An 18,944-nucleotide genomic window follows, 5' to 3' on the forward strand; every position below is an offset into this window, starting at 1 on the left:
GTTTTCGCCTGTTGTTAAAATGGTAACCGTTCGTTGTGTTATTAGTCTAGCGGTTGAAAATGATTGGCCTTTATTTCAACTTGACATTAACAATGTTTTTCTTTATGGAAATTTAAATGAAGATGTTTACATGTGTCTGCCAGAAGGTTTTTTTTCAGAAAATGAAACCAAGGTTTGTAAACTAAAAAAATCCCTATATGGCTTAAGACAAGCCCCTAGAATGTGGAATGAAAAGTTGGTTGGTGTCTTATTAGAGTTTGGTTTTGTTCAAAGCAAATGTGATCATTCTTTATTTGTTAAATCTGACAATTCCGTGTTTATTGCTCTGCTTGTCTATGTGGATGATATTGTGGTCACAGGAAATAATCTAGATGAAATAAATAAAGTGAAACAATTGTTAAAAACAAAATTTTTAATCAAATATCTTGGTTTATTAAAATATTTTCTTGGAATTGAAGTTGTTAAAACTGAACATGGAATATGTTTGTCTCAAAGAAAATACTGCATGGATCTCTTGGCAGAATTCGGTCTTAGTGGATGTAAGCCTGTAAGTACACCCATCGAACAAAATTATGTTGTTATGAATTTTTGTAAAAAGGATGAATCTGTTGTGAGTAATATTACCGGTTTTCAAAAACTAATTGGGAAATTGATTTACTTATCTCATACTCGTCCTGATATATCCTATGCTGTGCAATTTCTGAGTCAATTTATGCACAAGCCTACAAATTCTCATTTACAAATTGCTTTGAGGCTATTAAGATATCTAAAAGGTGCCCCAGGTAAGGGAATCCTAATAAGCAAAGGTACGTCTTTTAACATCCGTGCTTATGCTGATTCAGACTGGGGGAAATGTCTGGATTCTAGGAGATCAGTCACAGGGTATTGCATTTTCTTGGGTAACAGTCTTGTTTCTTGGAAAAGCAAGAAGCAGGGGACTGTATCAAGGTCCTCTGCTGAAGCTGAGTACAGAGCTATGTGTGCCGCCACATGTGAAGTTTTATGGTTAATCAACATTTTAAAGGAATTGCATGTTAATATGACCTTACCAATTGATCTCTTTTGTGATAATAATGCTGCTATATCTATAGCAGCAAACCCTGTCTTTCATGATCGAACCAAACATTTCGAGATAGATCTTTTCTTCCTTCGGGAAAAAATCTCAACTGGGATAATCAAAACGGTTCCAACTGAGTCTGATAAACAACCTGCTGATATTCTTACAAAAGGTTTGCTTATTCACCAACATAATGTGTTAACAAAGAAACTAAATATGCATGATGTGTTTGGATCATCAAATTGAGGGGGGTGTTAAAATATGGGCCAATTTTATAATCCAAATAAACCTCGTTTCTAATATTTTTTGATCTGTTTTTTCAGGTTTGGGCCTGTGTAGCCCAGTCCTTTTATTTAGTCCTGTTCCTTTTTCCTGGCTAGTGAAGAAGGGCGCTGCCCTAGGTCGATGATTTCGCTCTCTGTACGCGTTTTCCAGATTTGGTGCTCATCAGCCTTGTCTGCTCGTTCTTTGCCAGCTGTGATTGATCTGCTGTGATTGATCCCTTCCTTTTTCCTCCTCTTCTTGTGGGTTATATAAAGCGAGGTTCTTCCTCTATGTCAGACACACAAAAAAAGGAAAAGAGAACAAGCATTCAAGTAATCTCTTTTCATATTGTTTCTTTATAATCGAACCTGGTTCATCTTTTCTTTGTAATCAAACCTGACTGGTTCATCTTGTTTCTTCTTTTTGTAATTTGTTCCTTGAACATTTATCAATTCTATATACCATTCTGACATCATTTCCTGGCCATTGTCTTCTTGTACGCCTTAAAACATTCAGAATATATTCACACCAATTAAAATCTTGGTTTTTTTTGTCATTTTTCATTGATGGCAAGAATCTTTGGTTAACATTACTACTTTGCATTGCCTCTGCCATGACCGTAAAAAATATAAACAAGAAGTTTAGTTTGAACAGTCTTCCAAGCTCATTTCTTGATTTTAAATATTTAATCAAGTTGGCAGCATACATTCTCTTCAAAATATCTTTGCTGAATTGACCGCGCCAGAATTTAATTATAAGATCAGTTTCTTTTGGTCTCAATTTTTCCTCAATTTTTGTTTTTCCATTTGGTATTTGAAATACCTTTTGGATCAATTCAGCTGTGATCTTAATATTTTCATCTCCAGTATTTATCTCATCATTTTCAGCATCAAAGTTTTTTACCAGCCAATATCCGAATCTGCGTGGAACTGACTGCAACTTGAATGATAGTATGCTGCCAAACCCTATTTCTCTAACAACTTTCTTTTGCTCTTTTGACAAATTTTCAATATAATCTGTGAGATTATTGACTGCACATCTTATGTTGATTTTTTTCTGTCGTAATCATAATATGGTTGTTCTTCTGGCTGTTCTTCTGTTTTATCTTTCCTCAATAATCTCTTTGGTTTTGATTCTGCCTTTTCCTTCTTTTGATATTTTGTATGTTTCACTCTTGGTGGTGGATCAACAAAATCATCATCTGATACATTCAAGTGTTTTAGAAACATATATTTTTTCATGAAATTATGTTTAATGCGTTTTATGTTACCTAAATTTACTTGTTGTTCAGAAGTATGCAGAACTATAGCTCGACTAGTATTTTCATCTTTTGAAACAGAATCTGTATCTTCTGAAGATTCTATCACCACTTTCTTTCTTCTCCTTTTTTGTTTTTCCTCTTGTTTTTTATCTTTAAACAGAATAATGAAACAATTTCAATTAACAAATTTAAGATAAAATGCATTAGCTAACACTATAAAGATAAAAAGCAGTAGTTCACAGTTTTAAGATAAAACGCAATACTTTACATCATATTAAATTAATTTAGCAAATTAACATTACATAATCGCATTTTGTTTTTTATAATATTTTAAAATAAAACGCATTAGTCAAGAAATAAAAATGCATTTGATAAAGTATTAAGATAAAACGCAATAGTTAACAACACATGTATCTCAGCAAATACAAAGATAAGATAAAACGCAATGTTTTAATATTTGATTACAAAGGTTACAATTATCATAATAATAATCTCTTTGTTTCTGCTATTTTTTTTAAGATAAAACGCATTAGTTCACAATATATTAATCCCATAAAAAGCATTAGCACCTTAGGTCATAGATTTAACATAAAATGCAACGCAGTCTCTAATTAAGCACTTTCAATGATAAGATAGGGATAAGATATCACTGATTAACAATTTTTGGGAAGATATAAGGTATATTAGGTCTATTGCGCTTCATAAAACGTAACTTGGATACAGTTAAAAAGCAAAAATATACCATTATCAGAAATCTCTTTGCGTTTTCTACTAGTTTGTTGTTTCATTGTTGATTTTCGGCTAATATTTCCTTGTTGATCGTTGTTTTCTTCAACTGTTGATGTTTTTGGCTTCTTTGATGATTTAGGGTTTTCAGATATAGATTTCTTTTCAGAAACTCGTAGGTAAACCTTCAAATTATCTCTCGATGACGCCATAAACTTCAATGGAGTTTGATTTTCTCAAATTTCTGTATGTGTGTGTTCGTTCAATGGAAGTGTAAAACGTAATGAACTTTTTTTCGAAGCGTTTGTGTGTATATTAAACAGTGGTTATATTTGAAATTTGACGATAATACCCTTGAATGCCCGGAGAACGTGTTTAAATGACAGTGTTTAATTTGATTTTAATCTCGACCGTTAATTGTGCTATTGGACGATCATGATTGCTTCCTATGCTTTCTAGTGAAATAAACTTCCTATTATATCCTAACTCTACATAAATATATATGAATACATTTATATTTTTTTATTTTTAATATCAACAAAAAGACAAAAAAAAAATAGATTTTAAAAATCAATTTAAATACATATGTGTAGAATTATTATAATACCTATTGACTTTAACAAACATTTGAAATAGAGTTAGAGGTAATGAGTGAAATGGTGATAATTTTAATATATTAGAGATGAAAATAATATTTTTTTAAATGAGATAAAACTGTTAAAAAACGAAACCATTCAAAACAAAATGAAAGTTAACTCTTAATTTTTTTTTGAACGACAAATTTGGATCACTGACGGACTACTGAAGTATCATTGTGTCATCAGCGGAATCACCCGATCATATCTATCCCCACTTGGCATAATGCCTATACAACAATTCAGGATAAAACCCAATAAATATGAGAAAATCCCCTTATGGGAATCGAACACTAGGACCTATTGATGTTGGGATCCCAACAAAAGAGACACTATTTCTATCTACGTGGCACACGTGGTATGCTGGATGGATAACAATAATGCATTGCCCCCACAACTTTCATTTTTTTTAGTTTTTGACCAGCAAAATATCTGATAAGTGTTAAGACGCATCATGTTTCTTTATTAGTAGCATATCATAGAACTTGATGTTCTTAACAGTTTTTCAGTATTTATTTATGTGAAATATAAATTTTAATATCTTAAGTTACAGTTATTTATCAATACAAGATATGATATATTTTCTTTTTATTTTGTCAGAATGGAAATTTGAATAAATATTCAAAAATTTGTGTGCTATTTAGGGGTTGAGGTTATGACAAAAATGAAATTAAAGTTGCATGTTTGGATTTAATCTAAATAACCAACCTGGTTTAGTTTTTCGTCTAACATGTGTAGCTAAATGGAATGTGTTCATGTTGACTCATTAATCTTGGTTTTTTTTTTTTTTTTTTTTTTGGTCATAACCTAAAATGGTTGGGTATTGTATATCAAAATTTAGAATTTCAACGAGAAATTGACTCCAACATTTATAAAATAAACCTAATTTGCTTACATACATTTTTTTTTGAATTTGTGATTTTAGAGTATTAACATGAAGATAATAAAAGATTAAGAAAAATACTATGGTTAAACATGACGCGTTCATTTAACCCATTATTAGTATTCCTGTTCACGTGCCTGACATGATTTTAGGGTTTGGGTCATGTTCAAGTTAGTCTCGTATTCGCGCTCGTGTAGAGTTTAGCCCGCCAACCCACGAACATAACCCGTTTGATGTTTGATTTATTTTTAAAATTTAATAAACATATAGTTTTGTAATTTTGTATATTAGGCTTTGGCTATATGCATTGTTCCCGGTTCTATGTAAGAACAATGATTACAAGTTAAGTTGGTGTTCCACGTGAAGATGTTTGATGTTGTTGCTATCATTTAGGCTAACACTTATTAAGTTGATATATCATTGCATGACCCCCATGGGAACTCACTACAATAGTAACGAAATTAATGTTATAAACTCTTAAACAATATATGAAACTATAATAATTGTTATAATAAATAAAATCAGATTGTCTTGGTTTTATCGGACAATATAGTCTTATAACATCATCTTTTATTTAAAATATGCTGTTTAGGTGTCATTCATAGCCTTGGTTTTATCGGACAATATAGTCTTATAAGGCCATGTGTAGTCATAAAGCCCTTTGTGGGGCGTTATGCGACACGTGTCGTGCCACGTCAGCAAGGAGCTTTATGGGGCGTTATACAATTTGAGGCCGTAGTCAGAAAGCCCCTACCCATCATTACCTATTTAATAATTTTAAGTTTTATTAAGTAATATAAAAAACTCTTCTATTTTTTGATTGGCCAAATGATTAACCAAACAAACAATCACGCCGTGAACATTATCGCGCTTCAAAAAAATTTTCGAGCATAGCGCCCTTGGGGGCGGTGTTTCCGGCGCTATAATGGCGCGATCTCCATTTTGGGCGGTATATCAAGCCCCACTACGTTCAACCTAATATCATGTTTAGGAATCATTCATAGCGATGTCGTTTTGGAAGCAACATATAGCATAATTATATAGTTTCGAATTGGCTTAACATATTATACATCAATATTTTATTTGAATTTAATTAGCTGAACACTAAAAAAAATTTATAAGTACTAACTAGTTACGTGTTACTATTAAAAAATAAAAATAACCCCTCTGACTGCCAACTATTTTCTAAATGTGATAACTTTGTTTGATTTTAATCCTTTATTTCAACAAAGCTACCACTACTAAATAAATGAGTATCATCGCTCTGATGAAAAATCTGGATCCACAAAACAAAAAATAAATGCAATTATTAACCAAATACAAGTATACTTAAACCATGCGTAGTCGTTGGGGTGAATAATACTCCACCTTAGGGCGTTTTGCGTCATATGACAGCCCAGTCAACAATGCGGCATTATTGGGCGTTTTTACAAAAAGGGTGTAGTGAGGTGATGTGGGGCATTATGTTAAATGAGATGTAATATAATTAAATAAAACAAAAACTATCAAAAAATCTTATTGGATAAAGAATAGGAAGATGGGGGATGATTGGACAAACAAATGGGGGGCAAGACGTGTTTTATATCACGCTGGAGAGATATTTTTCGAAAATCACGCCAAACACGCCCTGGGGGTGGGAGTCAGGCGTGTTGGGCACGCCCTGGGGGTGGGAGTCAGGCGTGTTGGGGCGTGTTTGGTGGCAAATTTTGAAAAATCCACGCCCATTACGGATGGTCATATGAAGTATAGTGTTTTTTTTTTTTTTTGTATTATTACTAAGAATAAATGGATACTATACAATTATATTTATGAAGTATAGTGTTTTGTTGTATTATTACAAAGAATAAATGGATACTTTATGATGAATTATTATTATTATTATTGAGTACAAAACTTCAAAATATGAATAGTTGTTTGTGAATTGAAATAATAGACTAAAAATTGAATTTAAAGTGACATAGAGATTAGAGAAGAGGTAGTAATGTAATATACATTGAAGCCCATTAGAAGCACATATGCATTGTTACAAAATTGTGAAGCTCTTGAGCCGTATCTATTTACACATGCACTATTTCAAGAACAAATCTAAAGAAGACCTAGTGAAGGTATGAATCAATCATGATAACAAAGAAGCATCACCACACATCTCCTAATTATGTAAATCCTTGCCTTGTGCTCTTTAAGAATTCCTCCAAGTCTACTTGACACCCTTTTCTTATTGCTCCCCATCATCTTCATTTTGATGACCGAAACCCGATTCTTTTTCAAGAGAAAAGTTTGAGCTTGAACCCGCTAACGGATATTGAGCGCTAAGATATGAAACTCGAACTTGTTGGACGACTTTTTCGAGACAAAATATGGGTTTTCTATGATTGTTTAGAGAGGGGTTAGTGAGTTTTCTTGAAGTGAAACTGTTGTTGTTTAGCAAGAAGATGTGGATACAATGGCAGGGAATGGTAGATGTGTTCTTTATATAGATGGTGTTTAAGCATGAGGTCTTTTTAAGGTGGGCCTCTTGGGTGGGGGTGGGTAGGGTACATGGTTTATTAGAAATTTCTTCTGTGGGGTTCACTTCCCACTTGGGTATCAAGAAAAATATAATATATATACTTCTTAAAACTTTTCATTAACTCTATAGTGATGTTGTTATTTGCAAATGATTAGTTGTGACTTGTGATTAATATAAAAAATTATATATGAACTTTTCGAAAAGTTATAAGATAATATAAAGATTGTTATGCTTATTAAAATATAATTTATTTGATTTTGGAAAAGATAGTATGTATATAAGTATAGGTAACATAGTGTATACATGTCATGTTCATTTGATAGTAGATGTTGGTATCACAACAAACACTACGGGTCAAGCATTACCTCAATGAGGTAGCATCCACATATAATTTATGACCTTTCTTCTTCAACTTGTGCATCTTGAGGTTATTATTTGTTTCATGGTCTGCTTCATGTATTTATGCATCATCTCCTTGATATTATTCTCTCTTTTTTTTTTTAAATATTAGGTACATTAAAGTAATGTTACAAAGCCTATACTTTTAAAATACGTGTATTTTTTAAATATACGAAAAATCATATTTGAAAAGACCAAACTTTTGTTAGCAGAATCTTGAAATTGTTAAGACCATCTGTAGTGGTTGCCCAATGGGGTGTTTTTTGTGCTCAATCACGCTCAATCTCCCCCCCTAGCCACTACGCATGGGCGTGTTTGGCATTTTTTTTGTTGAGGCGTGTTATAAATCACGCTAGTGGGGGGATTTCTTGGCCAATCACATTTGAGCTTCCAATTTTTTTTGGCCAATAAGATTTTTTAAATATTTTTTATTTTATTTTATAACAAACATAATGCCCCACAACTCCACTACACCCCTTTTGTAAAAACGCCCAATAATGTCCCATTGCTGACTGGGTTGCCATACGGTGCAAAACGCCCTAGGGTGGGGCATTATTCATCCCAACGACTACGCATTGTTTAATTGACATTGAGAAATTTCGATGCTAACATGATGATAAATTTGTTTCTTACTTTGAAGAGTCACACATTAACTTGTTTCGAGGAAATGAAGCTTGGGACTTGCCAGTTATTTCAAAGTAAAAATAGTTGTAAAACTAGTAGATGATAGTTTAATTTCTATAAGACCATGTGTAGTGGGGCGTTTTTTTAAAAAAAAATTGAAAAAAAAAAACGCCCGAAAACGCCCAACGCACCATTACATGGGGCGTTATGTTTAAAAAATTTTGAAAAAAATGGGGCATGGCGTTTTAATAAACACGCCCAACATACACCACTTTATGAGTTCTCTGACACCACTTTATGTGTAGTGGCCAATGGGGGCATTCCAAATGGGCTGACATGTTTGACCAAAAAGCTTTTTAAATGTTTCTTTTTTTTAATCTTTTTTAATGATTGGAATGGGCATTATAGGAATAATGCCCCACTACACCACTTTTTGCTATAATGCCCTATGCTGACTGGAATGACACGTGTCGAATAATGCCCCATGGTGAGGACATTATAAGTTGTTACCAATACACATGGTCTAAAAGTGGTGAGTTTGCAGTTGGTAACAACAAAATGACAGTTTGGACTTTTAAAGAATAATTGAATTCACAATTAGTACCAAGGAACTCAATTTTCTTAAATTTTGTTTTATATAATTATTTGTATATGAATTTGATATATAATTTAGATTTCTCTAATAATTTATAAGAAATAGTAATTAATAATCTATGTACACTATATTTCTTACATATTTATACATTTTGATATAAATTTTACTAATAATTGAATTATATGCGTTGGGAAGTATTTTGGTATTGTAGGATTATAAAATACTTTTCTTTAGGTATTTGTAGTTTTCAATAAGATTTGTATTGATATGTGGACTATAAAAACTAAAAAATGTTATGTATTTAGATCTCTTAAAATATTAATTAAAGAGTGCAACGAGCTACTTGGGCCGTATAAGCAACTTGGCATGCATTTTTTTCATTTGGATCCATAGTCCATTTAACCCATGATATTATTGGCCCAAAAGATTTCTAAAATTCCATCCCAGTTTCTTAGAAAGTTGAATCCCATTGCTTTTAAAGCCCAATCAAGAATTTACTACCGTGTGTAGTGAATGCTTTGATGTCTGATGACCAATTTGCTCTCATGAATAATAAGGCACATGACGGAACTTAACCGACAAATTTGGTTGAGATTATTGTAATCGGTGTGTTTTGGTTGATAATAAAAAGAGCCGAACGAGTTCGTTAATCCAATGTTTTTGTATTCGATCAAGGGTCTAATTTTCCAACAGTGACCGTCGTTCTACCATAAGATTTACTTTGGTGGGTGCATGACATGCATCTTAACTATTCATCTATTAAGTGGAGCACATTGAGAACAAAAATCCCAAAAATGAAGGACTATATGGTACAAAAATGTTGTTTTGGATGAAAATGACAAACATGCCCAAACCTCATGGACGATTTTGGCAATTTACTCTCTAATTTATTTGTTCAAGAATGTTATTCAATCTGGTCAGTTCTGGTTTATATAAAATCGGGTACAAATATTTATAAATTATAAACTGTTTTGATCTCCAGTTTATTTGTTCAACAATTTTATTCAGTGTTGGGTTAGTGTTTTTTTAGAACTAAATCTTTTTACATAAAAGCCAATCCACTGATAAAGGGTTATGTACATGTAACATGATGATATCGTAAGAAAGAACATAACTAATAATTACCCAACCTTTTTAAACATTTTGTGCGAAGTCAAGAATTGATGATCCTAACCCAAACTGATATCGACCGACCTTCATCCAGTCAGACCTTTGATCCGTTTTCAACTATACCTCATTTCTAGCTTTGGTCTAGTCTTGTCTTGTCTTGACCAGGATATGGGGCGACATAGGCAAATGGCCGAAGGGGAACATCAGTATCACATGTGGGAACACCCCCACCCCGTGCGATGTTAAGTGCATGGTGTTTTATGCTAGTGGTAGTGTAGTGCCTTAGTTTTTTTTTTCAATTTTTATTTATTTCGAAACGGTTAACTTAAGCATCATTTTTTTTAATTTTTATTTATATTAAAACGGTTAATTTAAGCATTCACTAGTTCTACTACTAAATCTACCGATTTTGCCCACCATTAAACTAAAACCCTTACCATCACATAGATAAACATATTTTCATCAGTTATGCTAAGTTACAAGCTCTTTAGTTAGTGCCATAGGTGGATACGGTTTCACTCCACCCTAGTAGATAGATAGTCACCACTCTACATCAATATCACTATCAAGTTGTGATACTTATTAAAGTACAAAAATATATCTAGAAAATCACGAGTGTATTTATTACTTTACTTGTCCATGCATTTCAATTTAATACCAGCCACGAGTGTTATTCAAGTATACCGACTATCAACACAATAATATTTAACCCGTTTTACCTTTTTTTATAATACAAAATGGCAGAGTATAAATCTATCTCATATATGTCAAAATCTTAGTATTTAATATTTAATATTTAATATTTTTGTGTTTTATATTTTACTTATATTAATAGTATATATTCGTCTTCAATTGGAATGAGAATTTAAGACAAATTTGTAATTGACCTTTTACTTGTTTTATCGGTATAAATACAAAAGCAAAAATCAATACATATTACAACATGTTGGTATACTTTTATGTATAATTTGTCATTTTTCGATGAAACCAAATCTTAATGATCTATTAATAATTGAACTTTCAATATATTAATAACTTTAGATTAATAAATTAAAATCCTTAGCTTTCAAAGGTTCATGTTAACTAATTGTAAGAGTAAACTGCAAAAATCGTCCTTAATATTTGACCTTATTAGATTCATTCAAAAAAGTTTTTTTTTCTCATCTGAATCCAGTGAGATTTGTAAATTGTTGTCAAATTCATCCAAATCTCTAACACCATTAAAATTCAATGTTAAATGAGGAGCATTTTTGTTATTCTCTTATTTATTTAATATTTCTAGTTTTTTTTATTATTTGGCGGACCTAGAGTGTTAGAAGGGGTAACCTCCATTGCCCCTTGACGCTCCGGTGACGTTTCGATGGTAGTGTAAATTTTGGAAAAATTTGACGTATTTTTTATTTCGTTACCCTTTTTTATTGAAACGTTACCCCTATGAAGATCTTCTAGATCCGCCACACATTATTGTATAATAATAGTAATAAACATGTATACGTTTATAAAAGTAATATATTCAAAAAAATACTAAAAATTTATAATGATGGTCGAAAAATATAATTAAACATTAGTCTTGTTTTATAATATCAACACGTCGAACCTTCCATCAATTAATGAAACACAAACAATAGAGCCAACGACAAAGTAATGCCTACATCTTACCCAAAATAGAATGAAGTTTTTTCTGTCTTTTTATTATTTTTTCACCTCATCTATGCTGATGGATCTTTCGTTATGAAGAAAATAAATATGGGTGACCCAAGTCATGTATAATCAAGTTACATGCTGGATGGTATATGGGATTCTTCAGGATCAAAATGGAGAAGTTTTCATCAACAGCTAAGTAACTACCTCACATTGATCTAAACTCACATGCAAGTGAATGATGGGTATATATTTTAATGTTCCTAAGGAGCAGAAAAAAATTCAGAGTATGGACTGTCTCATACCAACAATAATGTGTAAGTAAAATAATAATAATAAATACTAAAAAATAGAAATATTAAATAAATAAAGGCCATTAAAAATAATAATAAAGAGAATGAGTGAATGACAAGAATACACCTCATTTAATATTGAATTTTAATGGTGTTAGAGATTTGGATGAATTTAACAACAATTAACAAACCTCAATGGTCCAGGTGAGAAAAAAAACTTTTTTGAATGGATCCGGCAAAATTAGCTAAACCACATGGACAATTTTGGCAGTTTACTCTAATTTTAAAATATAATTGTAGGTGACACGGGGCGTTCCTACTAGATCCGACCCAACACACATGAATCTATGAACGCTAGCTTAGTCGATCATCTATATACGAGTAGCTCAACCTAACAAGGAGGCCATTCTATCCACCTCCCAAACGTATTAAAACTTTTAGAGCCAAATAAGCATGGAAGCACCTTAGCAACCGAACTACACTCTTCAAATTAAATGGAGAGAACTCACCAATAAAGATAGCATCGTCCACATAAAGAAAACAAGATAGATTAGGGCCGCCAGGAGTCCGAAATCCGCCAAAAGCTCTCATAGAACAAGCTTTCCACATCATGCAAGCAAACGCATTAACAACCACAAGAATGTTGGCGACCATTGTTTTCAGAACATGGCCAGAGGTCGATCCGGTCGCCTTACGAGGTCAAAGGTCGGATCGGTCCGACCGGATTTAAGACCCGGATTAAATTTTATGATATAATAAATATAAAAGTAAATAACTAAAAACAAATCCTAAATTAAATAATAAGAAAACATAAAAACTCATACGCATTAAAACCATTTATATATATATTTAACTATATAATGATACAATGATTTTAAAAATTATTATAATAAGTGACTGATCATCTACTTAATTTCATTCGTTATGATTAATAATTAATTATGATTAAAGTCTAATACAATATTAAAAGATGTTAACTTTAGGGCAGTTTTAAAAATAATTAAACTTCAAGGTTTACTTTTATCTTACTTCTAATTAAGGGGTGTACTTTGAAATTTTTGCTTTGAAAATGACTTGACAAATATGTACAAAATTTCTTCTCAATGCATTATTATCTTCTCTTCTGTCCATCTTCCCCATTGAGTAAATTCCTCCATTAAAACTTCAAGCTTCAATTTATCCATTAAATTCAAGTTGTTCATCAGAATCTTCAAGCCTATGCCCACCCTACTTTCAACATAAATCCACCACTGCTACTGATCAGACAAAACGACAAGGTCTACTGCAAAAGAATATTTTCCGGTGAGTATTCCGTTTAACTGAAAAGTTGGCCAGCTCAACCGTCATATTACCAAATTTCCGGTCCGGCTAGGCCGGCCAGATGTTGAAACGGTCTAACACCTCGAACCGGACCGCCTCGTCTGCCGGTCACCGGTCCGGTCCGGGCTTAAAAACCTTGTTGGCGACCCGTCATCACTCCAAGAATCCAACCATAATCATTAAACAATAACTAACACTAGAATTGGGACCCCGCGTTGTGACGGGGCATAAAATTATGAATAAAGCTAATGTCACGAAATGGTTTTTTGATTATGTAATTCAGTCGGTGTCAGTTTGAACGATACCGGTAAAACCACGTAGCAATGATATATTCATATAAACAAAAGATAAAAAATAGGTGAAAACTATAATTAATTAGAATATATAATTAAGTAATAAAATAAACTTAATTAAAGGGAGTGTTAATTTTCTTTTTTGGTAATACGTTAACCTATTTCATTTCATTACATACTTTTTTTTATTACCACTTTCAATATATAAAGTATTTACTACAGTGATGGTTATTACCACTTTCAATATATAAAGTATTTACTATAGTTATGGTAAATCATGTTCAAAACTAAGTAAACAAAAACAAATTCTAAAAGTGAAAAAATTGTTTGTATGCGTATATATAAAAAAAATAGTAAGTAAACTAAAACAAATTAAAAAAAAAATATCCATTTCACAGAATGTTGTGTGGGTTTTAAAATACTAAAAAAAAAATTAAAAGTCATTTAACTTTCTCATCTTCTTTGTAACTGTAACATAAAAGAATCATATCCTTCCAAACTTGTCATAAATACCAATATATCCTAAACCATGTAATATATATATTTAAAACCTCATGGAATATAACTTTAATGAAAATAAGACAACAACAAGAAGTCACGAGTCCACCAAACTCTTTAAAAATTTCTGACTTCACACCACCATCACCACCCCTATCCAAACTCACTTGTCAGTCCCTTCATTCATTCCACTTCTGTCTCATCCAATCTCCTCTCATTCACCACCACTTTCCACCGCACCATGCCGCCGTTCACCACCACCATCTTCCTCCTCCTCCTCCTCTTCCACCCTTCATCCTCCTACCCCTTTGGTACACATATTAATTTCTCATTACATACATATCATTATAAGTTTATATTATATATTTATATTTATATGTATACTTGTAACCATTAACTCATACAATGTTATTGCTTAATCTTAATCTACAGACATAGCATACCATATCGACTCCGGAAGTTCCACCACCACCATCGATAAATTCAACACCACCTGGCTATCAGACCGGTTCTTCACATCCGGTTCAACCGGACTAGTATCCGAACCGCTTCTCTTCCACTCCTTCCACGAGAAAACACTTCGCTACTTTCCAGTTACATCCGGTAAAAAAAACTGTTACATATTCCCAAACCTCCCAACTGGGAGATACCATTTAAGAACTTTTACCGTGTATGATAACTACAACGGTAAACATCATCCACCCAACTTTGACTTATCCGTTGAAGGCACTTTGGTGTTCTCATGGCGGTCACCATGGGAACACCAAACTAGCCGTTATGGTGAATATATAGATATCATGTTTTATACATCGGATGGTGATGCTGATGTATGTTTCTTTAGCATTGCTACGGATTCTCCTGTAGTAGGTTCTATTCAGCTTGTCCAGATTGATCCGGATTCGTATGAATCCGGTGTTACTGGTAAAGAGTCTACACTGTTGGTGAACTACGGTCGGTTGAGCTGTGGTTCGAATAAGTGGGGGATGGGGTTTAGTAATGATGTGGATGTTCTCGGACGTGTGTGGGATCCTGATGTTAAATACAGGTCGAAGAGTACGGGACAGGTTAAGTCTGTTACGGCGGTTAGGAATGTGAAAAATTCGGGTATTGGGCCGAACTATTTTCCGGCTAAATTGTATGATTCGGCGGTTATGGTGAGTGGAACGGGGGATTTGGAGTATGAATTGCCTGTGGATGCGAAGTTGGATTATCTTGTGTGGCTGCATTTTGCTGAGATTGATGTGAGTGTGAATAGGAAAGGGAAGAGAGTGTTTGATGTGGTTATAAATGGTTTGAATGTTACTAGGATTGATATATTTAAGGAAGTTGGGGGTTTTGCCGCTTATAGTTATCATTATATCGCTAGGAATTTGAGTGGTTCGCCGTTGACTGTGAAGCTTGTTCATGTTGTTGGATCACCGTTGATTTGTGGGCTTGAGAATTACGCGATTGTTCCGGCTGATATCATGACTGTGCCTGAGCAAGGTATTAGTTGAGACTTGGTGCATAACTACCATTAACAGAATTAGTTATAGATGTAACTGCCTTAGACTTTGACTTAACCGACTTAGTGGAGTTGACTGACTATCTTAGTTTAAGACTTTTTTGCTATGTTTGAATTGATAAGTTTGACCATGTTGTGTTGTAGCGATTGCTATGCAAGCGTTAAAGGAATCGTTACGCGTTCCAGAAAGAATGGGATGGAATGGTGATCCTTGTGCGCCGACTAATTGGGATTCTTGGGAAGGTGTTACTTGTCATCCCAATAAGGATGAGTCTGCTCTTGTGATCTTTCAGATGTAAGTATTCATGTTCTTTTTTTGCGGAAAAAGTGACAATTAAGTAGTCAATGATTGTTGTTATGCTTGCAGTGATCTTGGGAGCCAAGGCTTGAAAGGCTACATTAGTGATAAAATTGTTCTGTTAACTAATTTAGTAAGCTTGTAAGTATCGTCTGCTCGATCTTATTGTGTCGAACATAAATCTTGTGTGTTAGCGTTTGTCTCTCCTATGATTAGTTCGGTTCCTTTGGTTTTCTGGTTTATAACCATTTTGTATATACTATATTTTATTTTAACCGCAGGAACTTAAGTTCTAACTCTTTAGGAGGTACTCTACCTTCAGGATTGGGGCAAAGTTCTCTTAAGAAACTGTAAGAATTACTAACTAAAGATTTTTCTTACTTTCATTATACGTTTTTATATCTATGACGTTTATGTTGTTTCACTATTTTAACATTTAATGCAGGGATTTATCGAACAATCAGATATCCGGGTCCATACCAGATAGTTTAGGTTCTTCAAATCTACAACTTGTGTAAGCTACACTATACCCCTTACCCAAATTTATGTTTTCTTGCTTTAGGCGTCGTTAAAAACATTAAACTATTTAATGTACAAGGAGATCTATTTATGCTTTCATATTTACTCGATTCACAGTCTCTTAAATGGTAACAAACTGGAAGGACAAGTGCCCGAAGAGCTTTATTCGGTTGGTGTCCATGGTGGAGCTATTGAGTATGTTTCATTATTAACTATAAGTTGTAACTATTCTCATTAATACACATAGAGATATTTCTGTTCTTTTATAAATGGATTGTTAAATGATTAGCCTGACCCGATCCATTTATGTGATTGAGCGGGTCAAAAGTTTTGATACATATATCCTAAATTCCTAATTCATGTTTTTTGAAATTTTACTTGCATTTATTGTTCTCTAACACATTTGATGATACATTTGTTATACAGCCTTTATGGTAACAAGGGGTTATGTGGTGTACCTTCTTTACCGGACTGCTCCTTGTTCCGTGGCATATCACATGGTAGTAAAATTGCAATCGGGGTATCATGTGGTGTCGTGTTTTTGTTGGTGTTGGTGATAATATTTATCTGTATAAGAAGACGGCGTCATGATTATGACTTTGCTCTTCCGCACGAGTTAGTATGTAAGTAGAATTTCTACTAAACTCTCATGGTTTCTCCGTTTGAAAAATGGTCTCTTTTGACTATGTATTTTTTTTTTCAGCTCTTGCCGCAAAGAAAAACAAATACCAGACACAAAAATCGTTAATGGCTCTTGAAATGGAGAGCCAACATGCCAAAGGGTTCATGCCGAATTACAATTCAGACTAGCTTGACCTTTTAGTCGAAGAAAGCGGTGCAGGGTGCGAGTCTAGCCAACAAATGACTTTAAACCAACTGTCTATAAAATGCAAGGTACTATTTTTTTTTCTATATAAGAAACTTTTGGCATATAGGTTATACTAACCCACATTACATTTCCTGTTTAAAACATTTAATTTCTGTCTTGACTGTTTCTTTTTAATAAAGTTTGAGAAACAAATATAGGAGAATAAATTTCTGTCTTGACATTTCTAGTTTGAAACAATTAATTTCTGTCTTGGCATTTCTAGTTTAAAACAATTAATATCTGTCTTGACTATTTCTTATTAATTAAATTTATGAAACAAATATAGGAGAATGAATAATTGGTTAATTTGTTGGAGAATAACAACCCTCTACTTGTCTCCACTATTTAACATGTTTCTATGGTTTTATTACCCATTGAAACCGGTCAAACTGTCAAAACTGAAGCAAGTCAGTTGGTTAGAGTTTGATATGGTTCACTACACAATCCGGTTTTGGTGGTTTGCCAGTTTGGCTTACGGTTTGGAACTTGAAACCAACCGTATAAGGACCAAGTTTAGCCTTTTCTTTGCATTATTGGAATATGCAATTTTGTATGTGTTATACCCATGAACCATCTTTATCATTGTAAGATTTTTAATACAATCTAACAATTTTCAAAACAAAAATAATCGGTTCAAACTGATAAATCATTAAAAACGAAGCATCAAACCGGTTGATTCGACCAACCAACCCAACCCAACCCATCTTGTCTTGTGTGGTTTGGTTCGTCGTTTTCAACCCGGTCCTTTGTTTCTATTTGCGGAAGTTACAAAACTCAATATAATCAGTCATAATTCATAAATAAATAAGACTTTAATTTTTTATTAATCAACTGTAATTATCATCATTTAATAGATAAACTATATTGATTAATATTTTGTTATTTGGATATGCCAAGAATCACTAATTTAGAATTTTTCGTCTTAGGTTTTTATTGTTTGGAAGACACTCTTGGAAGACACTCCGAAGTAACTAATACCCGTAAAATAATTGGGTCGGGTTCTTGCGTGGACTTGTAAAGGTGGGCTGGATCTTGAATAAACACGATATTTGCTATTTTTTACTTTTATTGTACAAAAGAAAATTTGGCCAGGATGCTAAATTATGATATGTGTTTAGGATATCTATCTTTTACTTCCTGATTTTCATAGAGGTTGCTACATGTAACTGCAGGGTCTCCAGTATAACTTTCATATCTTTTGTATTATAAATAATCAATACAAAATACATCATGGATTTTTACCAAAGTTAATGGTATCGAGAAATACTATTACATTACACTATAATCAATATAATCCGGTTAAACTAAATATAACCCGAGTCCTGAAGTCGTTCGGGTTATGTTCTTGTGAGACTAATTAGACAATATTGTATAACTTGATTTTACCATCGGATCTGAAAAGAAACTTGGTTTCAAACAAACAAGTGTGCTTTATTTCTAACTATTTTATTAAGTAGCTTATTAGAAATTTTGTACCCTTTCTTTGATCTCCTCCTTATTCAATGGTCTCACCAAACATGATGTCCAAATAGAATGGTAATATTCGAAGTAATACTACCCATAAAATAAGTGGGCCGGGTTCGTTTGTGGATCTTGTAGAGGTGGGCTGGGTCTTGAATAAACACAATATCTGTCTATTTTCAGTTT

General features: G+C 33.0%; 3 protein-coding genes across 3 annotated transcripts; 1 reads left to right on the forward strand and 2 right to left on the reverse strand.

Moving 5' to 3' along the window:
- Window positions 1-1,410: 1,410 nt before the first annotated feature.
- LOC110920271 (protein FAM133B-like) lies at window positions 1,411-3,520 on the reverse strand. The gene is made up of 4 exons (XM_022164492.1): window positions 3,325-3,520; window positions 2,592-2,732; window positions 1,718-1,823; window positions 1,411-1,609 (listed from the first exon to the last, which is right to left on the reverse strand). The coding sequence occupies exons 1-4, from the start codon at window positions 3,518-3,520 to the stop codon at window positions 1,411-1,413; spliced, it is 642 nt and encodes a 213-aa protein (XP_022020184.1).
- Window positions 3,521-6,797: 3,277 nt separating this feature from the next.
- On the reverse strand, window positions 6,798-7,261 carry LOC110915057. Its single transcript, XM_022159681.2, has one exon. The coding sequence runs from the start codon at window positions 7,062-7,064 to the stop codon at window positions 6,939-6,941; it is 126 nt and encodes a 41-aa protein (XP_022015373.1). The 5' UTR covers window positions 7,065-7,261; the 3' UTR covers window positions 6,798-6,938.
- Window positions 7,262-14,099: 6,838 nt separating this feature from the next.
- Window positions 14,100-18,543, forward strand: LOC110915058 (receptor-like protein 4). The gene is made up of 10 exons (XM_022159682.2): window positions 14,100-14,419; window positions 14,541-15,593; window positions 15,757-15,907; window positions 15,980-16,051; window positions 16,192-16,260; window positions 16,356-16,424; window positions 16,547-16,624; window positions 16,856-17,052; window positions 17,133-17,323; window positions 18,224-18,543. Exons 1-9 carry the CDS (start codon window positions 14,350-14,352, stop codon window positions 17,237-17,239), a joined length of 1,866 nt encoding a protein of 621 aa, XP_022015374.1. The 5' UTR covers window positions 14,100-14,349; the 3' UTR covers window positions 17,240-17,323; window positions 18,224-18,543.
- The last annotated feature ends 401 nt before the right edge of the window (window positions 18,544-18,944 follow it).

Source organism: Helianthus annuus, chromosome 16, assembly GCF_002127325.2.
Source record: "Helianthus annuus cultivar XRQ/B chromosome 16, HanXRQr2.0-SUNRISE, whole genome shotgun sequence".
Lineage (NCBI taxonomy): Eukaryota > Viridiplantae > Streptophyta > Magnoliopsida > Asterales > Asteraceae > Helianthus > Helianthus annuus.